This window comes from Oncorhynchus keta, chromosome 1, assembly GCF_023373465.1.
Source record: "Oncorhynchus keta strain PuntledgeMale-10-30-2019 chromosome 1, Oket_V2, whole genome shotgun sequence".
Lineage (NCBI taxonomy): Eukaryota > Metazoa > Chordata > Actinopteri > Salmoniformes > Salmonidae > Oncorhynchus > Oncorhynchus keta.
The window spans coordinates 39890549-39916026 of NC_068421.1; the positions used below are offsets into that span (position 1 = coordinate 39890549).

Sequence of the window (25478 nt, forward strand, 5' to 3'; positions counted from 1 at the left end):
AAACACGAGAGCCCATGAGCTCATGTTGCGCAACATTTCTAAAGGCTATGCAATTGCGGGAGAAGAGTGATGGCCTCTATTAAAAAGAGGAGGCTCCCATCAGCTTTCTATGGGCTAGGCTAGGCCTACTATATCAACAGGAGTATAGTAAATCAAGAATAGTCTGACGGGTGACAATATTAGCCTATCACTGAATGATGAATGATGCCCATCTTGTGTGCAGTAAGGCAAGAAATAGAGTATGCCTTTTTGCGACTTTTTCAAATCATAGTTGCACACCTCATGTAGCCTGCTTTACAACCGGTGTAGACCCTAACTGGCATACATAAGCAGCACATGAGTTTCAAGTTTGGGGAAGATCATTTTCAATTTTCACCATAACAAAACGCACTTTTATAATAAAAGCACTGCATGCATAATCACATTCCTGGTCACTTTTCAGAATGGTGTTCTCCCGCTAACGGATCATTTGTGCTTTTAGCCTACTGCCTTGTGCGCATTGCTGCGCTTATAATGTGTAGAAATAGCCTAATAGTTTATCAACACTTTAAGCTAAACGGTCTGATCTGTTGTGTCAGCCTTATTGCTTATAAATGTTTTTTTGATGCTAGTGGTTTGGGATCTATCGCATCCCACAACTGTCCCAGAAAATGTTTGGAATATTTATTTCTCGCACAGAATAGAGTAGTTCAGCTTCAGTACTGTGGGGGGATAGTAGACTGGCATAGCCTAGTGCTTTTGCTGTTCGTTTTGCTACTCATCTTGTTGGCTGACGAAAAGTAAATGTGGACAGTTCTTCCAATATCTTCAATACGCGCCTCGGAATTGGATAAGGCCGCTCGCAGTTGCGTCCCTGATGTGTCTGTCTTCACTTGTATCCTGTGAAAAAGACCCGATCACGTGACGGAGAGCCATGTGAGTGCTGGGAGCAGGGAATTATAATTATTATATTCAGCCCAAGGGCACAACCGCCACTGGCCGCCAAAGGCATGTATTTTATAGGGGGCATTACAGCCACACGAAGGGGATGCCGCCGGGAAATTCGAGGCATTGTCACGTGCTTGATGAAGTGTGTACAACCGGCATAAAAAAAACTAAGCAGAGATCAAGAACCTTTATGCAACTTTTTTCAAATCTTCATTAGAGTGGCATCATGCAGCCTTACAATGTATTAGACATCTAAACATATACCCTAATGTTTGTATCACAACTAAAGTTACATAAATAACTCTACATGAAGTATATAGGAGTATCTGTTTCTTTGGTACCGCTCAACACAGAATAGCTGCATGTGTTCACTCCCTCAAATCGTTTGGAGAAGATGTCCTTTCTATTTTATTCAGCTATGTTTAATTGTATTCTTCATACTGTAAATTAATGCCACGAAATTCTAAGCTAATCTTGTCTGCTAAATGAACTAGCGTTGCCCACAGCCATTTGGCATAGCCAGATCAGGACCCTAACATAAGGACAACTCAGAGTATGCTATTCTGTCCTTCTGAAATAAACTACATTTTCAAATCATGTTTCTTTAGACCTGTCTAAAATAATTCATGGATGTATTGTGAAGGTGTAGGTTATATTACATGGATGTATTGTGATGGTGTAGGCTGCCTGTGGTGTAGGCTGCCTGTGCCATTAAACCCCTACAACTCATCCAGAACGCCGCAGCCCGTCTGGTGTTCGCATCCGCTACAATACCATGGTGCTTGCCTACGGAGCTGTGAGGGGAACGGCACCTCAGTACCTCCAGGCTCTGATCAGGCCCTACACCCAAACAAGGGCACTGCGTTCATCCACCTCTGGCCTGCTCGCCTCCCTACCACTGAGGAAGTACAGTTCCCGCTCAGCCCAGTCAAAACTGTTCGCTGCTCTGGCCCCCCAATGGTGGAACAAACTCCCTCACGACGCCAGGACAGCGGAGTCAATCACCACCTTCCGGAGACACCTGAAACCCCACCTCTTTAAGGAATACCTAGGATAGGATAAGTAATCCTTCTCACCCCCCTTTTAAGATTTAGATGCACTATTGTAAAGTGACTGTTCCACTGGATGTCATAAGGTGAATGCACCAATTTGTAAGTCGCTCTGAATAAGAGCGTCTGCTAAATGACTTAAATGTAAATGTAATGTAAATGTATTACATGGATTTATACTCTTTAAAATATAGATGCTCCAAAGGTCTGCATCAGTGGCTTGTAGTCTATGTGTGGAAGCCAGGAGATGCTAAATGGGTTTATGTTAAATAACGGACAATTACCATAAGGTCGGCAGTTATTTGCTTGACGATCACCAGCTGATGGACTTTCATGACTGCCACAGCCCTAGTTGGAATAATACTGTGAAATTGTGAAAATTATGGAAATGACTTTTTAATGTAAGAGCTGTTTGAAAAGACCACTGAAATGTCTCCCTGTTTCGGTGGGATGGTGTTTGACATTTACCGCCTGCCTATTGACATCACCAGGCGGTAAATTAGTTAATAGACCAATAACAAAGAGAGTTCCAAACCTGTCTACCAATACCAGCTAGTTTTCAGTTTTCCCCTCCCCACTCAGACCACTCCCAGACAGGCAGTAGTAGCAAAATTCTGGTTTGAGAAATGTCTCTTTGATAAAAAAAATAATAATAATTTTTTAATTGAAAACAATCACAGTAAGGTACTTTATTGTTACCCAGAAATGATTTGATATTGAGATAAAATAAACAACTGCTTTGGAACTTTAAGAGTTGGCTTTGAGTATTTAATTGGCTTTGAGTATTGAATTGGCTTTGAGTATTGATGTGTTGTGTGCATTATAGTTAGGGATGTGTGACAGGGAAATTAGGACAGAACACACATGAAAACGCACTCTCTTGCTGTCAAACACAAATACACATTTTTTGGCATGAGCACACACACACACACACACACACACACACACACACACACACACACACACACACACACACACACACACACACACACACACACACACACACACACACACACACACACACACACACACACACACACACACAAATGTACGTACGAATGCACGCAAGCAAGTACGCACACACACACAAAATAATTGTCAGAACTCTCTACTGCACAGAGAAGCACCATAATCACAGCACAGACTCAAACAGCTGAATCATGACCACCCTCATGCCTGTTCTATGTGACAAGGTGAGAGCCCCTTGAGAGCAACACGTAGTTGTCCTGAACTGAGAGGCACAGCCTTCTGAATGAAGGGAACAGAGCACGCTCTGTTGGCCTGTTATAGACAGACCCTTCAAGGTCAGGAAGTTAGAGGGGACCAAGGGGTGTTAGGGTGCCAGGCCCTTTCAGAACTCACAGAGGAGCTATGGGTTTCATTGCTGACATCATCCAGATTTACATTAATACTGTAAATATACTGCAACAACCTTATTGATATTGAGATCTACTGTCATAAAAACATTCCTTAACTGACACGAAAATGTTGTACAGAAAAGCGGTGGTTTTCCCTGTCGACTTCATAAAGGCTTCCAGTTTAACAGCTGTATTTATATGGAGGTCTATTAAAGCGCCATAAAAGTACTCTGCAACTGATAATTATTGTCATCAAAGAAGATTTTCATGCCGACTAACATTTCAGAACCTCAAGCACTTTACTATAAAAGCCTTCCACTGACGTTCTGGATTACGCTGTGTCAAGAAAACAAGGGCAGAAATGACTTGGCAAGCCTTCATATCTTTTTTAAAAATTATCCAGAGCAGATAACATAAAGAGGGAAACCTGTTGAGGTTAAATTGGATTCTCCCTTCTTTCTGTGGTAGCCGTCTTCTGCCTCACTTCTCGTTCCCCCGGCTCCTCCCCTTATTTTCCTCAGTCCCTTGCTCTCAACCACCCACTGTGAGGGTAAACAGGCCAGGTGTTTCTGTAAGTCAACACCAGTAAAGGTCTCCCCCTCTCTGGGCTCTGGTCCAACCCCATACTGTTATAATAGGAGACCTCAGAGGAAACTCTCTCTCCGTGTGTGTGTGTGTGTGTGTGTGTGTGTGTGTGTGTGTGTGTGTGTGTGTGTGTGTGTGTGTGTGTGTGTGTGTGTGTGTGTGTGTGTGTGTGTGTGTGTGTGTGTGTGTGTGTGTGTGTGTGTGTGTGTGTGTGTGTGTGTGTGTGTGTGTGTGTGTGTGTGTGAGAGTGTGTGTGTGTGTGCGTGTGTGTGGTGTTCCTGGTGTCAGCTCCCAGTTCCTAGTTATTATTATGACATGAAGTTAAATAAAGGATGTGATCTAATCTAAAGTAGGATCTAACCACAAAAACTGTATTTGAATGAACCTCTGAAATATTCTAATGTGCTTTCAGACAATATACCTAACCCAGACTCTGTCAATGGATCTGTACTGGACTATGGGATATTTCAAATAACCCATCATGCTTTCAACATCTCCTAAAAATCACAATCTGTCAGACAACCCCCACAGTACATGTGAGAGTTTGAAGAGAGACAGCTGGACAGAGACACAGGTGAAGAAAGAGAAAGATAGAGAGAGAGGGGAGATGAGTGCCCAGGCTAAAAATATCTTCCACCAATCCCTTCACATAGCTGTGCTCTGTAAATAGAGCTCCATGCAATCTGTCAGTGTGCCCATCTCTGGGCACTTCTTAGGGAGACAATACCACCTCATCCATTACACGAGCCACAGCTCACTGGCTCCTTCCCTGGCACTGCCACATGCACACCCTGGCACGAACACACACACACACACACACACACACACACACACACACACACACACACACACACACACACACACACACACACACACACACACACACACACACACACACACACACACACACACACACACACACACACACACACACACACACACAGGAAAGGAGGACAGAAACACAGACATCAACAACATCAGCAAACTCACGCAGTCTCCATGCAGTGTGACAGGTAGAGGAGAACGCCATAAGTGTGGAAATTTCAGACACACACACACACACACACATGAAGACCTGAGTGTGTATGTTCTGTGGTATGAAGGTATTAATTGACAAACTGCCCGACACACAGAGGTTACCCTTTTCCCTGTATTGTCACCTCTACCTACTCTGTGCCAGGCTTCCCAGTAGATATTTGCTGATTGTGTGTTTGCTTGTGTGTGTGTGTATAGGTGTATGCATGCATGCGTGAGTGTGTGTGTGCATGCGTGCTTGAGTAGAATGTGTGTCTGTGTGCATTGGTAGCATGACTATGTGTGTGTTTGTGTACGTGCATGAGTAGAACGTGTGTGTGTGTGTGTGTGTGTGTGTGTGTGTGTGTGTGTGTGTGTGTGTGTGTGTGTGTGTGTGTGTGTGTGTGTGTGTGTGTGTGTGTGTGTGTGTGTGTGTGTGTGTGTGTGTGTGTGTGTGCGTAGCATGTGTGCGTGAGTAGCATGTGTGTGTTTGTTCATGCCTGGAGGGCTAGCAGTGCAGTCTCCTTGTGATCCCCAACAGCTGCTAATCACAACTGTTTTCCTAGACTGGCAGAGTGGGGGAAGGGGAGAAAGAATGAGAGAATGAGAGAGGGAGAGGAAGAATGAGCAAAGGGAGGAGGGAAAGGGTGAGTCAGAATATGAAAAGAGGTTGTAGAGAGGGAACTAATAAAAAAAAATTGTAAGATGCTCAGAAAAGGTCATGCCATGTATCACAGAAAAAAAGAAAAAAAAGATTCCACATTATGCTCTTGGATTTCAACATAACAGCCTGGAGCAACAACAAACAATTCCCTGGTTGTAATTAAAAGTACTTGACTTCCGGAATTGTTTACATTTAATTTGAACGAATTAACAAATAGCTGCACGGTTGCCTACAATTCCCTGGTGGTGGGGGGGTAGCAGCCTGTTCACACTCTCATCCATGGCTGTGCCCCAAATGGCCCTCTGGCCTTGGTCAAAAGTTGTGCACTATAGTGAATAATGTGTCATCTGGGACACAGTCCATGTGGGACTAGTAATGGCCAGACTGCATCATCATCAGGCAGCAGTGATTCTAATCATGGTGTAAGTAAGGTTTGAATGTGCTTAACTCCAGTTAGACAGGTATTAACCCCCCTCACAGGGGACGGGAGGAGGGCTGCCAATCAACCAGGAGGAACAAGGAGGGTTAGGAGACAGGAACCCAGAACCCTCAACCCTTCTCAACCGCAACAACGCACTGGACTGACTGGGTTACTATTCTAAGCCAGTAAGCTAGTACAAACACACACACACACACACACACACACACACACACACACACACACACACACACACACACACACACACACACACACACACACACACACACACACACACACACACACACACACACACACACACACACACACACACACACACACACTCACCCTTTGACTTAAAAATCCTAAGACTTTAAAATCCCAAGACTTAAAAACCCTTCTTTAACTTGTCTCCTCCCCTTCATCTACACTGATTGAAGTGGATTTAACAAGTGACATCAATAAGGGATCATAGCTTTCACCTGGTTTCACCTGGTCAGTCAATGTCATGGAAAGAGCAGGTGTTCGTAATGTTTCGTACACTGTGTACACACACACACACACACACACACACACACACACACACACACACACACACACACACACACACACACACACACACACACACACACACACACACACACACACACACACACACACACACACACACACACACACACACACACAAAACCTGGGAGCACCACACTGTTCAAATGAACTGGGAACAGCATACATTGTAAATTCATCATTAAGTGATTTTAAAGAGTCTCCAGCCCAGCTGTGCTAGTCCAATGAGGAGGACAGACCCTGTGGACACAATCTAAGGCCCACCACCACTGTTACTTCTCATAGACTATGTGTGTACGTCTGACCAGATGCACAAACTCATCATCCAACTAACTAACACACAGAACCAATAAATCCCCATCACTACCATCTAGGTCTAGTGTGTGTTAATGTTAAGTGTTTACATGATTAGTGACGTCCGCCGTGCCGTAACTGCACAGTACGCGTTTGTGAGACTGTGCGTTTGTGTTAGTGATGTCTTGTTGTACAGCAGCACAGACTCGTTGTGTGTGTGCGTGCATACAAGTTGTTCCTTAACATTGGTTTTTAACATAAAGAACCTCAGGGCACCGTGTCCCCTGTTGCCTTGGTGTTGTAAAATAAACAGCCATGCTATTTCTGCTTTCCAAAGGAAAGCCGTGATCGACGGGCATAAACAACAGAACGTACCTGTACCTGTACAGTCTCTCTCTCTATGCATTACTATTTACTGTTGTCACCTGACATTTGCATCATTGGCAGTCCCACTGTTAACAACATACAATAAGTCACCTGTAATATATAGGCGCACGCACACACGCACACGCACACACACACACACACACACACACACACACACACACACACACACACACACACACACACACACACACACACACACACACACACACACACACACACACACACACACACACACACACACGTTCCCATTAAACTGACATCACTGAGACCTCTCCCTTTGAGTCACTAACACTCAACTGCTTTTGTCTGCTGGTCTGTTGACATTGAGGACAGCCAATCCCTTCCTTTTAAACTCTCCAGACCAGTTTGAGTCTTCAGCAACCGTTCCATTGTGTTCTCGAGACAGTACAGAGAGGGGGGCAAATGGAAGCCATACCTACATAGAGACATATACTGTAGCATTAAACAACACAGTACGTTGGATCCTGAGTGGAGTGGCTCGAGCTATATAGCAGAGGGTACAATAGGTTGAAGAGGGACTCATAGCGCTCTCTCTCTCTCCTCTCTCTTCCTCTCTTTTCGCTTTTGCAAGCGCTCAAATGACACCTCCTCACCTTTAACTTCGCTCTCTCTCTCCTTTCATTTTACTGACCCAGATATACACAAACAGACACCAGTGGTGTCAACAACAACAACACACACACACACACACACACACACACACACCATCCACACAAAAGACAAGGACACAGACAAACACAAGGCACAGACAAGCATTGACCTGTGTATAGAAACAGCACTTATAGTCAGGCAATAAAAGTTGCTCTGAAAGCTTGACTTAACACCGCAGTGCAGAGTGTGAACCTCTGAGACAGGCAGGCAGCCAACCAGACCAGCCAGGAGACCAAACAGCAGATAAAGTTCACCCACCGCTCTCTCTCCTTCTCCCTCTCTCTCTCCTTCTCCCTCTCTCTCTCCTTCGCTCGTCGCGACTTTTGCAGGAGTCCGATTAGAATCACCGCAGCCCGGATCCCAGCCTTTTTAGAGTGGACCCTCGGAGGAGCGGGCTCAGGAGTGGAGCCTGACATGGTGTCTGGTTGTGGTTCTGGATCCAGACTGTGTTGTGCTGTTGTCCCTGATGGGTTAGTGGTCCTAACGGACCACACTGTACAGCAGCACTGCCACACACAACGTCACCGGCACAGGCAGACTGACTGTATTTCTGCATCTCTGTCTACCTCTTTCTTTCTCATGCGCTCTCCCTCTCCCTCACTCGCTCCCTCCTTCCCGGCTCTCTATCCCTTCCCACCTCCGCCTGATAGGCAGGGCTTGGTGTAGGCTCTGCCCCTTTCTCCTCCTCCTCCCTCACTCTCTGTGTGCTTTCACAGTCTTGACTAAATTCGCTTGCACATTACTGCTATGTGCTATTTGAGATTACTGCTATGTCCTATTTGAGATTACTGCTATGTCCTATTTGAGATTACTGCTATTTGAGATTACTGCTATGTGCTATTTGAGATTACTGCTATTTGAGGTTACTGCTGTGCTATTTGAGATTACTGCTATGTGCTATTTGAGATTACTGCTATTTGAGATTACTGCTATGTGCTATTTGAGATTACTGCTATGTGCTATTTGAGACTACTGCTATTTGAGATTACTGCTATGTGCGATTACTGCTACGTGCTATTTGAGATTACTGCTATGTGCTATTTGAGATTACTGCTATTTGAGATTACTGCTATGTCCCATTTGAGATTACTGCTATGTGCGATTACTGCTATGTGCTATTTGATATTACTGCTATGTGCGATTACTGCTATGTGCTATTTGAGATTACTGCTATGTGCGATTACTGCTATGTCTTGTTTAAGATTACTGCTAAGTGTGATTACTGCTATGTGCTATTTGAGATAACTGCTATGTTCTATTTGAGATTACTGCTAAATGAGATTACTGATATGTGCTATTTGAGGCTACTGCTATTTGAGATAACTGCTATGTTCTATTTGAAGCTACTGCTATTTGAGATTACTTCTATGTGCTATTTGAGATTACTGCTATTTGAGGTTACTGCTGTGCTATTTGAGATTACTGCTATGTGCTATTTGAGATTACTGCTATGTGAGATTACTGCTATGTGCTATTTGAGATTACTGCTATGTGCTATTTGAGATTACTGCTATGTGCGATTACTGCTGTGCTATTTGAGATTACTGCTATGTGCTATTTGAGATTACTGCTATGTGCGATTACTGCTATGTGTTATTTGAGATTACTGCCTTGTGCGATTACTGCTATGTGCTATTTGAGATTACTGCTATATGCGATTACTGCTATGTCTTGTTTAAGATTACTGCTATGTGCTATTTGAGAATACTGCTATGTGCGATTACTGCTATGTGCTATTTGAGATTACTGCTATTTGAGGTTACTACTGTGCTATTTGAGATTACTGCTATTTGAGATTACTGCTATGTGAGATTACTGCTATGTGCGATTACTGCTATGTGTTATTTGAGATTACTGCTATGTGTTATTTGAGATTACTGCTATGTGCGATTACTGCTATGTGTTATTTGAGATTACTGCTATGTGTTATTTGAGATTACTGCTATTTGAGAATACTGCTATGTGCGATTACTGCTATGTGCTATTTTAGATTACTGCTATTTGATATTACTGCTATGTGAGATTACTGCTATGTGCGATTACTGCTATGTGTTATTTGAGATTACTGCTATGTGTTATTTGAGATTACTGCTATGTGCGATTACTGCTATGTGTTATTTGAGATTACTGCTATGTGTTATTTGAGATTACTGCTATTTGAGATTACTGCTATGTGCTATTTGAGAATACTGCTATGTGCGATTACTGCTATGTGCTATTTTAGATTACTGCTATTTGATATTACTGCTATGTGAGATTACTGCTATGTGTTATTTGAGATTACTGCTATGTGCGATTACTGCTATGTCCTGTTTAAGATTACTGCTATGTCCTGTTTAAGATTACTGCTATGTGTTATTTGAGATTACTGCCATGTGCGATTACTGCTATGTGCTATCTGAAATGACTGCTATTTGAAATAACTGATATGTTCTATTTGAGATTACTGCTTTACGAGATTACTGCTATGTACTATTTGAGACTACTGCTATGTACTATTTGAGACTACTGCTATGTGCTATTTGAGATTACTGCTATTTGAGGTTACCGCTGTGCTTTTTGAGATTACTGCTATGTGCTATTTGAGACTACTGCTATTTGAGATTACTGCTATGTGCTATTTGAGACTACTGCTATTTGAGATTACTGCTATGTGCTGTTTGAGACTACTGCTAGTTGAGACTACTGCTATGTACTATTTGAGACTACTGCTATGTGCTATTTGAGATTACTGCTATTTGAGGTTACTGCTGTGCTTTTTGAGATTACTGCTATGTGCTATTTGAGACTACTGCTATTTGAGATTACTGCTATGTGCTATTTGAGACTCCTGCTATTTGAGACTACTGCTATGTACTATTTGAGACTACTGCTATGTGCTATTTGAGATTACTGCTATTTGAGGTTACTGCTGTGCTTTTTGAGATTACTGCTATGTGCTATTTGAGACTACTGCTATTTGAGATTACTGCTATGTGCTATTTGAGACTACTGCTATTTGAGACTACTGCTATGTACTATTTGAGACTACTGCTATGTGCTATTTGAGATTACTGCTATTTGAGGTTACTGCTGTGCTTTTTGAGATTACTGCTATGTGCTATTTGAGACTACTGCTATTTGAGATTACTGCTATGTGCTATTTGAGACTACTGCTATATGTGCTATTTGCCAAATTGTATATAACGTATGCCTAATGGCTTGTCATTTTGTCATCCTTGTTTCCTATCTAATCTCCTCTGTGACCTTGTTCGATTTCACCTCTGTGTTTTTTCACACACTCTCACTTTGTGAAATCTCAATTTTAAACAGCATATCAGAAGCCTTCTGCGGTTGCCAAGAACATTAGAATTGAAGCGTAACTGCACAGAACAAATAGAAGATAGGCTTAGAGAAATTACAAACCAAACGCTAGTAACTCTCTCTCCATCTCTCCCTCGATCTCTGTCTATCTCCATTTCTCTCTCTCCATTTCTCTTTCCTCATCTACCTCAATTTCCCTCTCCCTCCACCTCTTTCACTCTCTCCATCTCTCTCTCTTTCTTCCATGAATCCCTCTTTCCATCCATCAATTTCTCTCCCTCCCTCCATCTCTCTCTTCCTTTCCCTTCCTCCATCTCTCTTCATCTCTCTTCCTCTCCCTCCCTCCATCTCTCTTCCTCCCTCACTCTTTCTTCCATGCATCCCTTTTTCCCTCCCCAATTTCTCTCCGTCCCTCCATCTCTCTTCCTCTCTCCCTCCATCCATCTCTCTTCCTCTCCCTCCCTCCCTCCCTCCCTCCATTTCTCTTCCTTTCTCCCTCCCTCCATCTCTCTTCCCTCCATCTCTGTCTGAGACCAGCTGATGCTCTAGCTCCGCCCCCAAATCTTGGCAAACACGAGTCACCATCACTCTTACCCAGAACCCACTGCAGCCAGCGAGACATTATTTTCTGTTCTATCTCCCTCCATATCTGTCTGTCCTTCCCTCTCCTCCTTTGGCCACCGGTTTCCCTTTCATCTGCTCACTGTTTGACAGCGCAATGACTTGCATGTTTCTCACCAACTCTCCCTCCCCTCCTATTGTCTGCTGTCTGTACAGTACAGTAGAGTACAGCACAGTGTCCACTCTCGCACTGCACTCCCATAAACCCTCCTGGATGGACAAAGGCTTTCTGTGTCTGTCTGACTGTCTGTGAAGCCGCAAGTGTCTTCACAGGCTCAACAGTGGAGGGTCCATAGACACATGTACAGTTGAAGTCGGAAGTTTACATACATTTAGGTTGGAGTCATTAAAACTCGTTTTTCAACCACCCCACAAATGTCTTGTTAACAAACTATAGTTTTGGCAAGAGGGTTAGGACATCTACTTTGTGCTTGACACAAGTCATTTATACAACAATTGTTTACAGACGGATTATTTCACTTATAATTCACTGTATCACAATTCCAGTGGGTCAGAAGTGTACATACACTAAGTTGACTGTGCCTTGAAACAGCTTGGAAAATTCCGTCATGGCTTTAGAAGGTTCTTATCGGCTAATTGACATAATTTGAGTCAATTGGAGGTGTACCTGTGGATGTATTTCATGGCCTATCTTCAAACTCAGTGCCTCTTTGCTTGACATCATGGGAAAATCAAAAGAAATCAGCCAAGATCTCAGAAAAATAATTGTAGACCTCCACAAGTCTGGTTCATCCTTGGGAGCAATTTCCCATTCATCTGTACAAACAATAGTATGCAAGTGCAAATCAATCCCAGAACAACAGCAAAGGACCTTGTGAAGATGCTGGAGGATACCGGTACAAAAGCATCTATATCCACAGTAAAACAAGTCCTATATCAGCATAACCTTAAAATGTCGCTCAGTAAGGAAGAAGCTACTGCTCAAAAACCGCCATAAAAAAGCCAGACTATGGTTTGCTGCACATGGGGACAACGATCATACTTTTTGGAGAAATGTCCTCTGGTCCGATGAAACAAAAATATTACTGCGCCATAATGACCATCGTTATGTTTGGAGGAAAAAGGGGGAGGCTTGCAAGCCGAAGAACACCATCCCAACCGTGAAGCACGGGGGGTGGCAGCATCATGTTTTGGGGGTGCTTTGCTGCATGAGGGACTGGTGCACTTCAAAAATAGATGGCATCATGAGACAGGAAAATTATGTGGATATATTGAAGCAACATCTCAAGACATCAGTCAGGAAATTAAAGCTTGGTCGCAAATGGGTCTTCCAAATGGACAATGACCGCAAGGATACTTTCAAAGTTGTGGCAAAATGGCCCAAGGACAACAAAGTCAAGGTATTGGAGTGGCCATCACAAAGCCCTGACCTCAATCCTATAGAAAATGTGTGGGCAGCACTAAAAAAGTGTGTGCGAGAAAGGAGGCCTACAAACCTGACTCAGTTACACCAGCTCTGTCAGGAGGAATGGGCCAAAATTCACCCAACTTATTGTGGGAAGCTTGTGGAAGGCTCCCCGAAACATTTGACCCAAGTTAAACAATTTAAAGGCAATGCTACCAAATACTAATTGAGTGTATGTAAACTTCTGACCCACTGGGAATGTGATGAAATAAATAAAAGCTGAAATAAATAATTCTCTCTACTATTATTCTGACATTTCACATTCTTAAAATAAAGTGGTGATCCTAACTGACCTAAAACAGGGAATTTTGACTTGGATTAAATGTCAGGAATTGTGAAAAACTGAGTTTACATGGATTTGGCTAAGGTGTATGTCAGCTTCCGACTTCAACTGTACGTGGACAACACAGCATGAGAGCCAACAGACGTCATACAGTAAATGGATAATAGTGTGTGGGAGGTTATGGTATGATAATGCCTGTCTATGAGCTTGGCATGCAGTTGGTATGTGTTCTGTTAGTGAGAATGGATGTTTGTTACTATAGGTGGAATAGCTCTTAAAACAAGTGGTGATATCCTGTATTGTTGATGAAAACAACAACTTTTGGATCCCTACAATTATATATATATATATATGTTTAAATACAAGCGATCCTCTGTAGCTCAGTTGTTAGAGCACAGAGTTTGCAATGACATGGTAATGGGTTCGATTCCCAGGACCACCTCCACGCAAAATGGCTCATTCATATGATGAATTAATAATTGATTGATTATAATAGCTCTGATATTTGCCCTGCCCCTTCAGTCTCGCTTGGAAATCAAGGCCTCATCAAGTATTCACCCTGGTTAAGCCTCAATGCAGCAGTGAGGGGGCTTTCAACCCTTAAAGTCTGAACCCAAAATAAACAACAAAGACAACAAATGTCACAGCAATAAAGGTAGAGGTACTAGATCCATCTGCATAGCATCTCCAGTGTTCTGTCTATGTCATGGTAACGCTGCGCCAAGCCCTAATTTGCCTACCGACACCTGTCCCCTTGGCAACCCCAGTGAGACTTAGGAGACAGGAGGAGATGAGGGAAATCATGTTGTTTTGTTGTTGCTGCACAATTAAGTTAATGACCACTTTTTAGTGATTACGAGAAGATTGTTGAGATGTGTGAGTAGCACATAACAGTCATAACAGTATATGAGTCATGTCAAGGTGAAGTCACTGTTTTACCCAATCAACTACCCATGTTTATTGACTTTCATATGCTTTATTACATGTTTGAGACTCATCTGTCTGTAGAGCTTGTCAGGGATCTGTATCCCAGCTGAGGATTCTCCAAGCCTCCCGTGTGTGTGTGTGTGTGTGTGTGTGTGTGTGTGTGTGTGTGTGTGTGTGTGTGTGTGTGTGTGTGTGTGTGTGTGTGTGTGTGTGTGTGTGTGTGTGTGTGTGTGTGTGTGTGTGTGTGTGCACGCGCAGGCGTGTGTCCGCGTGCAGATGTGTGTGTCAGTGAGGCTCTGGGGCGACAGAGAGAGAGACAAACAAGCTCCCACTCCTCCCACCCGACTGGAGAGCCAGGTTCCACAGGGGCTTCTGTAAACACATAAATACACAGACTTCACAGACCTCAGCCCTCCCATTCCCTCCTCACATGATGCCTCCTCCTCCCAGTCCCACCCTGAGTCCCCTCCTTGTCTCCCCCACCAACGGTGCTCTCCTGTGTGGTGGACCATTTCATGCGCCTCCTCCATCGCGGTGGATCACTCAGGGGTTTGTTGTGCTGGTACGTCAGCAGGTGGGAAGTGGGACGCCTGTATCCCAGACTGACACACAACCAGAAGCGACTGTGACAGCCACCGTTCCTGTTTGGTACACACACATAGAGACTGACATACGCATGCACACACATACTAAGCACTCATCCCAAGAGTGCACACACACACACACACACACACACACACACACACACACACACACACACACACACACACACACACACACACACACACACACACAGCTCCCCCAGTGTGTAATAAATGAAAATATATCAATCTGCCACCCTGGCACGCTTTGCTGTCGTCACACACAAACAGCAGGGTGAGACTGCAATGCCAGCCAGCCATCCTACCACCTCACTATGCCACGTCACAGTGTCACACAAACAGCATGGTGAGACTGCAATGCCAGCCAGCCATCCTACCACCTCACTATGCCACGTCACAGTGTCACACAAACAGCAGGGTGAGACTGCAATGCCAGCCAGCCATCCTACCACCTCACTATGCCACGTCACAGTGTCACACAAACAGCATGGTGAGACTGCAATGCCAGCCAGCCATCCTACCACCTCACTATGCCACGTCACAGTGTCACACAAACAGCAGGGTGAGACTGCAATGCCAGCCAGCCATCCTACCACCTCACTATGCCACGTCACAGTGTCACACAAACAGCAGGGTGAGACTGCAATGCCAGCCAGCCATCCTACCACCTCACTATGCCACGTCACAGTGTCACACAAACAGCAGGGTGAGACTGCAATGCCAGCCAGCCATCCTACCAAGTTTGCGGATGACACAACAGTGGTAGGCTTGATTACCAACAACGACGAGACGGCCTACAGGGAGGAGGTGAGGGCCCTCGGAGTGTGGTGTCAGGAAAATAACCTCACACTCAACGTCAACAAAACTAAGGAGATGATTGTGGACTTCAGGAAACAGCAGAGGGAACACCCCCCTATCCACATCGATGGAACAGTAGTGGAGAGGGTAGCAAGTTTTAAGTTCCTCGGCATACACATCACAGACAAACTGAATTGGTCCACTCACACTGACAGCGTCGTGAAGAAGGCGCAGCAGCGCCTCTTCAACCTCAGGAGGCTGAAGAAATTCGGCTTGTCACCAAAAGCACTCACAAACTTCTACAGATGCACAATCGAGAGCATCCTGGCGGGCTGTATCACCGCCTGGTACGGCAACTGCTCCGCCCTCAACCGTAAGGCTCTCCAGAGGGTAGTGAGGTCTGCACAACGCATCACCGGGGGCAAACTACCTGCCCTCCTGGACACCTACACCACCCGATGTTACAGGAAGGCCATAAAGATCATCAAGGACATCAACCACCCGAACCACTGCCTGTTCACGCCGCTATCATCCAGAAGGCGAGGTCAGTACAGGTGCATCAAAGCTGGGACCGAGAGACTGAAAAACAGCTTCTATCTCAAGGCCATCAGACTGTTAAACAGCCACCACTAACATTGAGTGGCTGCTGCCAACACACTGTCATTGACACTAACCCAACTCCAGCCACTTTAATAATGGGAATTGATGGGAAATGATGTAAATATATCACTAGCCACTTTAAACAATGCTACCTTATATAATGTTACTTACCCTACATTATTCATCTCATATGCATACGTATATACTGTACTCTACATCATCGACTGCATCCTTATGTAATACATGTATCACTAGCCACTTTAACTATGCCACTTTGTTTACTTTGTCTACATACTCATCTCATATGTATATACTGTACTCGATACCATCTACTGTATGCTGCTCTGTACCATCACTCATTCATATATCCTTATGTACATATTCCTTATCCCCTTACACTGTGTATAAGACAGTAGTTTTGGAATTGTTAGTTAGATTACTTGTTGGTTACCACTGCATTGTCGGAACTAGATGCACAAGCATTTCGCTACACTCGCATTAACATCTGCTAACCATGTGTATGTGACAAATAAAATTTGATTTGATTTGATTTACCACCTCACTACGCTACGTCACAAAGGCAAATCAAATTGTGTTCGTCAGATGTTTCGTAAACAACAAGTGTGAACTAACAGTGACATGCTGTGTCTCATAAAACAAAGAGATGCCACTATCACTACGCCATCTCATTGTCCACGCCACCCAGCGTAGAAACACACACACGTACACACACCACGGATTCCACACCAAGATTTTGTCATGGGGGAGAGATGACCTTCACAGCTGGTGCAGAGGAGCACCCATCTCTGTGGACTACAAACGAGTGCTTTGCTTACACACTTAACTCAGCACTTTCCCTCTCTCCTCGCCCCTCTTCCACCCGCTGCTCCCTCGCTCCCCTCTCTCTCTTCATCTCACACTTCTAGTGTGACAACTCCTCACGAGACAGCCACAGCCTCTCAAGAACGGGAGCAAACCAAATGATAAAAGATGACTCTCTCACTCACACACACACACACACACACACACACACACACACACACACACACCCTCTCGAACAAGGTGACTGCGGCCACGGGACTGTAGGATTTCATGACCAAAGGTCGGTGCCAAACTAAACTAACAGGCCCAAAATAGCGGCCTAGCTCATTGAGATGTGGTGAACTAGCTCATTGAGATGTGGTGAACTAGCTCGTTGAGATGTGGCCAACTAGCTCATCGAGATGTGGTGAACTAGCTCATTGAGATGTGGTGAACTAGCTCATTGAGATGTGGTGAACTAGCTCATTGAGATGTGGTGAACTAGCTCATTGAGATGTGGTGAACTAGCTCATTGAGATGTGGTGAACTAGCTCATTGAGATGTGGTGAACTAGCTCATTGAGATGTGGTGAACTAGCTCATTGAGATGTGGTGAACTAGCTCATTGAGATGTGGTGAACTAACTCATTGAGATGTGGTGAACTAGCTCATTGAGATGTGGTGAACTAGCTCATTGAGATGTGGTGAACTAGCTCATTGAGATGTGGTGAACTAGCTCATTGAGATGTGGTGAACTAGCTCATTGAGATGTGGTGAACTAACTCATTGAGATGTGGTGAACTAGCTCATTGAGATGTGGTGAACTAGCTCATTGAGATGTGGTGAACTAGCTCATTGAGATGTGGTGAACTAGCTCATTGAGATGTGGTGAACTAGCTCATTGAGATGTGGTGAACTAGCTCATTGAGATGTGGTGAACTAGCTCATTGAGATGTGGTGAACTAGCTCATTGAGATGTGGTGAACTAGCTCATTGAGATGTGGTGAACTAGCTCATTGAGATGTGGTGAACTAGCTCATTGAGATGTGGCCAACTAGCTCATTGAGATGTGGCCAACTAGCTCATTGAGATGTGGCCAACTAGCTCATTGAGATGTGGCCAACTAGCTCATTGAGATGTGGCCAACTAGCTCATTGAGATGTGGCCAACTAGCTCATCGAGATGTGGCCAACTAGCTCACTGAGATGTGGCTATCTAGTTCATTGAGATGTGGCGAGCTAGCTCATTGAGATGTGGCGAGCTAGCTCATTGAGATGTGGCGAGCTAGCTTATTGAGATGTGGCTAGCTAGCTCACTGAGATGTGGCGAGCCAGCTTATTGAGATGCAGCTAGCTAGCTCACTGAGATGTGGCGAGCCAGCTTATTGAGATGCAGCTAGCTAGCTCATTGAGATGTGGCGAGCCAGCTTATTGAGATGCAGCTAGCTAGCTCACTGAGATGTGGCGAGCCAGCTTATTGAGATGCAGCTAGCTAGCTCACTGAGATGTGGCGAGCCAGCTTATTGAGATGCAGCTAGCTCATTGAGATGTGGCGAGCCAGCTTATTGAGATGCAGCGAGCTTCTCATTAAGATGTGGCTAGCGAGCTCACTGAGATGTGGCGAGCCGGCTTATTGAGATGTGGCGAACTAGCTCATTGAGATGTGTTAAATAATCAATACATCATCACTATATCCCAAGTCAATACACTGTATTATGAAAAGGTTACAGTGTAGTTACGACCATGTAATCTGATTGGTCAAACTTGCATTCCAGCCACGATGTTATTGAGCCAAACATCAATGCTAGCATTTGTGTTCCTGAAAAATGACCAAATATGGGAGGTAGAGAGCGAGCCATGAGCCACGGTGACTAACGAGCACTTAGAATCCAGAGATACAGGCTCGATACAGACTGTATACACAGAAACACATTCATTTATGACATAACATATCATTGACATGCAAGAGGATGAAAGAACATCATAGACATTACATACAGTGTGTCTGTTTCGGGAACTGCCTCGGCTTTGTTGTAAAATGCTCCTCTCTTATTTCAAAGGTTTTCTCTACCATTTTTTCTTGACAGCCTGTCTGATGAAGTAGCCTCTTTTCAAGAGGCAAGTGGACAACGACAGAACTTAAACCCTCCCTCGGGCTAACACACTTGTGGATAGGTGTGCAAGCTTTTCATCATCATCACACGTGTGTATGTGTATGTGTGTGTGTGTATGTGTATGTGTGTGTGTGTGTGTAAAGTACACCGTGCTTCATGTAGGATATGCAGTGCATTCAGAGAGTATTCAGACAATACCCCATAATGACAATCAACAACTGGTTTTTAGACATTTTTGCAAATGTATTACAAATAAAAAAAGGAAATATTACATTTACGTAAGTATTCAGACCTGTTCCTCAGTACTTTGTTGAAGTACCTTTGGCAGTGATTACAGCCTTGGGTCTTCTTGGGTATGTAGATCCTCTCAAGCTCTGTCAGGTTGGATGGGGAGCATCACAGCTATTATCAGGTCTCTCCAGAGGTGTTCGATTGGGATCAAGTCTGGGCTCTGGCTGGGCCACTCAAGGACATTCACAGACTTGTCCTGAAGCCACTCTTGTGTTGTCCTGTTGGAAGGTGAACCTTTGCCACCAGTCTGAGGTCCTGAGCGCTCTGGAGCAGGTTTTTATCAAGGATCTCTCTGTACTTTGCTGCTTTCATCTTTCCCTCGATCCCGACTAGTCTCCCAGTCCCTGCTGCTGAAAAACACATCATGATGCTGCCACCACCATGCTTCAACGTAGGGATGGTGCCAGGTTTCCTCCAGAGGTGACGCTGGGCATTCAGGCCAAATCTTGGTTTCAGGCCAATCTTGGTTTCATCAAAATCTTGTTTCTCATAGTCTGAGAGTACTTTAGGTGCCTTTTGGCAAACTCCAAGCGGACTGCCATGTGCCTTTTACTGAGGAGTGGTTTCCGTCTGACCTCTCTACTATAAAGGCCTAATTGGTGGAGTGCTGCAGAGATGGTTGTCCTTTTGGAAGGTTCTCCCATCAGAGTTTTTGCTCTGACATGCACTGGCAAATGTGGGACCTTATATAGACAGGTGTGTGCCTTTTCAAATCATGTCCAATTTATCACAGGTGGACTCCAATCAAGTTGTAGAAACATCTCAAGGATGACCAATGACAACAAGATACACTTGAGCTCAATTTGTTTTATTTTTTAATTTATCCTTCATTTAACTAGGCAAGTCAGTTAAGAACACATTCTTATTGACAATGACGGCCTACCAGGGAACAGTGGGTTAACTGCCTTGTTCAGAGGCAGAACGACAGATTTTTTCCTTGTCAGCTCGGGGATTCGATCCAGCAACCTTTCGGTTACTTGCCCAACGCTCTAACCACTAGGCTACCTGCCGACCCAAAGTCTCATAATAACGGTCTGAAAACTTATGTAAATAAGGTATTTCTGTTTTTTGCTTTGTCATTATGGGGTATTGTGTGTAGATTGATGAGGGAAAAAATGTATTTAATAAGTTTTAGAATAAGGCTGTAACGTAACAAAATGTGGAAAAAGTCAAGAGGTTTGAATACTTTCCGAATGCACTGTAGTAATAGACCTAGGCTGTGTGGCCCACTGTCATACAGTATCTCACAATGTAAACACTAAGTTTCACTAACGTGAAAGGGAATGCAACGGGGTGCATGCAATATTATAAGAAACATTATAAACTGGGTGGTTCGAATGCTGAATGCTGAATGCCCCGAATGCTTTTATCTCCCTCACCAACTTCAAACATCTGCTATCTGAGCAGCTAACCGATCACTGCAGCTGTACATAGTCTATCGGTAAATAGCCCACCCAATTTACCTACCTCATCCCCATACTGTTTATATTTATTTACTTTTCTGCTCTTTTGCACACCAGTATCTCTACCTGTACATGACCATCTGATCATTCATCACTCCAGTGTTAATCTGCAATATTGTAATTATTCTACCTCCTCATGCCTTTTGCACACAATGTATATAGACTCTCTTTTTTTTTCTTTTTTCTACTGTGTTATTGACTTGTTAAATGTTTACTCCATGTGTAACTCTGTGTTGTCTGTTCACACTGCTATGCTTTATCCTGGCCAGTTCGCAGTTGTAAATGAGAACTTGTTCTCAACTAGCCTACCTGGTTAAATAAAGGTGAAATAAATAAAAAATGCTGATTGGCTGAAAGCCATGGTATATCAGACCGTGTACCATGGGTATGATAAAAAAAAAGACAATTTATTGTTTTAATTACATTGGTAACCAGTTTATAATAGCAACAAGGCACCTCAGGGGTTTGTGATATATGCCCTTAGTCGTGGTATATTGGCCATTTACCACACCTCCTTGGGCGTTATTGCTTGAAATCATATCAACAATACTACATGCAAATGACTGTATTAACATCAATTCTACTATGTAAGGGCATAAGGGCATATCGTTGTGTCAAATGGAACATCAATTGAAACACACATTATAAAATACAGTGACTCAAGACATATAGAGCCTCTACAATTCCTAGAGATTTTGCCCTCAAGCTGAGCTGTTCATTAATTCCGCTTTAGTGAGTGGGACACACTGTGGTAATGACTTGGCGCTCTGAACATACTGTAGACCTGCCCTGTGACCATGTGTCAGTACCATGACTTCAGCCCTCTCTCCTCCTCCCCCCCCCCTCTCTCTTGATCCATGTGACTCTCTCCATCTCTTTTCCCATCTCTCTTTCTCTCTGCCTCTACCTTTCCATCCATCCCTCCCCATCTCGCTTTCTTTCTCTCGCTCTGCCTCTACCTTTCCATCTCTCACTCGGCATCTTTTTCTGTTTATTTCTCCCTCCCCCTCCATCCCGCCATCATTCCTCACAGAGAGGGAGCCAGGGGCTGAGAGAGCCAGGGGCTGCTGAGTCCGCCAAACAAGACACCATGTGTTTGTCAAGAAGCGACAGATGGCAAGGGAGGTGAGAGGGAGGAGAGGAGAAAGTTTAGGCTTGACAAATAAGTCCTAGATGTAGTAGCTCCGGAACTTTCCATTGGGGGAACAAGAGTCCGTTTCAGTCCCAGGGAAGGATGAGGTGACTTCGACATAAGGTGACTTGTTTCCCCATCACCCAATGCCTTTTCAGTGTCTATGAGTGCCACAAACTCAGAATGTTGTAATTTTTTGAAGGTGATTTACTAGATGGGAGGACTGTGTTCTTGCCCCAGTTTCACCTGAGGCTCTGAACAGCTGGCTGCTGTGAGTAACACTGGCCCTGCTAAGCCAGGGGGCTCCATCAGGGTCCTTCTGGAGCTACAATGCCCGGGTTAGAGGCCACACACACACACACACACACACACACACACACACACACACACACACACACACACACACACACACACACACACACACACACACACACACACACACACACACACACACACACAACTTCCTCCTGGGCCCAAGCCAAGGGATGTAAGAGCAATCTCTGTTCTCTCTCATGCTCTCTTTCTCTCTCCCTCTCTGTTCTCACTTTCCCCTCTCTCCCACATCTCTCTCTCAGTTCTGCTCTGAATCGCAAAGGGCCGTTTGCTGGCTGGCACCACTTCATCACTCTCACAGTGCCTCACCGAATAGCCTCACCTCAGCCCAGACGACCATTAGGACCCCTGCTCTGCTGCTGGGTGCTAACTGCATTGCCTGTCTGACACCCCATCCATCATGGGTCAATCGGTGCCCTCTGTAGCCAGGTAATGTGACGGAAACCCCTGGAGACAACCCCTTTGGACAAAATCTCAAATGATGCCCTATTCCCAGACATAGTAGTGGAGCACTTTGGACCAGACTCCTCTATGGGGAAACGGGTCGTCATTAGAGAGCATCCTCTGTGTCATCAGTACCAACGCATGGATCTGTGACCTCTCAATTTCTGCACAGGAATATGAGGCAAAGGTTCTCCAATCCCCTTTATACAACCTTCCAAGGCACCAGTTGATTAATCTACACAAGCAAACAAAATCGAATCAAATGAAATTATATTTTTCACATGCTTCCTGAACAACGGGTGAAATGCTTAGTTACTACGGGCCTTTCCCAACGGTGCAGAGAGAAAAATATAGAAAAAATAATAAATTGGAATGATTAAATATTGAGTAACTTGGCTGTATACACCGGGTACCAGTACCGAGTCGATGCACAGGGGTAAGAGGTAATTGAGGTAGATATGTACATATCGATAGGGATAAAGTGACGAGACAGTAGCAGCAGCGTATGGTATGAGTCAAAACGGTTAGTGCAAAGAGGGTCAATGCAGATAGTCCGGGTAGCTGTTTGATTAACTACAATATTCAGCAGTCTTATGGCTTGGGGGTAGAATCTGTTCAGGGTCGTGTTGGTTCCAGACTTGGTGCATCGGTGCTACTTGCCGTGCGGTGGCAGGGAGAACAATCTGTGACTTGGGTGGCTGGAGTCTTTGATCAAGGCCTTCCTCTGACACCTTAAGCACATTGACTATGGTGGTCTGCTTGAAACATGGAGATATAACAGACTGGTTGAAAATGTCAGTGAAGCCACCCGCCAGCTGTTCAGCGCATGCTCTGAGTGCGCATCCTGGTCATCCGTCTGACCCCTCGGCCTTGCGAATGGTAACCTGTTTTCAGGTGAGATCACACAGTCGCCTGGAGCCGCTGTCGCTCCCAGGGGCCCAAATGTGAAAATGGAGGGAGAGACGCAAAGTGAGATGAAACTGACAACAGGTCTCTGACAACTGTAAAATGAAGAAGAGGACAAAAGGACAATAAAACATTGTATTTGCCACTAAGCAGACGCTTTCATCCAAAGCGACTTAAGGTCAAGCATCCATTTGAGGTATCTGTGGTCATGGGGAATCAAACCCACCATCCTGCCGTTGTCAGCGCCATTCTCTACCAACTGAGCTACAGAGGAGGAAAGGGTGACTATAATACGAATCTATGAGGAATAACAAACACCATTTCTATGAGGCGCAGTGATTGCCGGGTCAGCTAATCAGAACGCATTTAGCTCATCCCCCAGTGATTCCCTTGCTGCTGTCTAGCTCTGAGGCTTTCTAACGTAATTGATGCTCTCACTCCTCTACAGGGAAGAGGAGTCAGCTTCCACCTCCACACACACACACACACACACACACACACACACACACACACACACACACACACACACACACACACACACACACACACACACACACACACACACGTAGGTGGACAAATACAAAATGCAGGAGGCTGCTGTCACGTTCATTGGGGAGGATGAGCTAGTGATATAAATGCTGGAGCGGAGTGATTGGAATGGTATCAAACACAACAAACATGTGGTTTCCATGTGATTGACGCCATTCTATTTCATCCATTCTGGCCGTTATTATGAGCCGTCCTGTCAGCAGCCTCCTGCGATACACGCACACACACACACACACACACACACACACACACACACACACACACACACACACACACACACACACACACACACACACACACACACACACACACACACACACACACACACACACACACACACACACACACACACACACACACACACACACGCCTTCTTCCTTTCCTCTATGTCTGAATTGAATAGCTTAAAGACCTGTTTTGCTCCGCGACAGTGAGCCCCAGTCAGTCCGTCTCCCCTTTTCTTTCTTCCTCCTCTGGGCCAAAATGTCATTTATTACATTTGTGTCATAAAACAATTTCCTGGTTCTCATTCTATTTGCTGAGAGGGATATGACCGAGCCAGAGCTGACAGCGGGGGTTAACCATTCGCTCACCCTGGTTCTGGGAGCCAGACACTAGGATGGGAGGAGAGAAGGAGGAGAGAGAAAACAGAGGGAGGGAGGAAGAGAGCAAGGGGGAGAGGGACAGAGAGAAAGAGAGGAACAGAGAGAGAGGAACAGAGAGAGAGAGAGAGAGTGAGACAAAGGTACAGAGGGGGACCCACACAGTCAACACGACTATTTGATTTCACACACCACTGCCATTAGCCTGCCTCGCTTCTGAAACCCTACTGAAAAGCTCTATACAACAGTGTACGAAAGTAATCTACTAGTATTCCATCCATAGCTGTGTGTCAACAAATCTAAACATCCACCGCTACAGCAGAGCAAGAACAGCAGTAACAACACTAAGG

At 44.6% G+C, this 25478-nt stretch overlaps 1 protein-coding gene across 6 annotated transcripts in view; it reads right to left on the reverse strand.

The window, feature by feature from the left end:
• LOC118374284 (rap1 GTPase-activating protein 2-like) overlaps nt 1-25478 on the reverse strand; it is a 120910-nt gene that overhangs the window by 48312 nt on the left and 47120 nt on the right. The window contains exon 1 of one of the 6 annotated variants that reach the window (XM_052524458.1): nt 8194-8530. The exons of 4 other annotated variants lie outside the window; for them this stretch is intronic. In XM_052524458.1, coding sequence (XP_052380418.1) covers nt 8194-8351 — 158 coding nt within the window. In that variant the 5' untranslated portion in view covers nt 8352-8530. Of the gene's footprint in view, nt 1-8193; nt 8531-25478 lie in introns of those variants that run through there. One more of the 6 variants, XM_052524469.1, reaches the window with a different exon arrangement.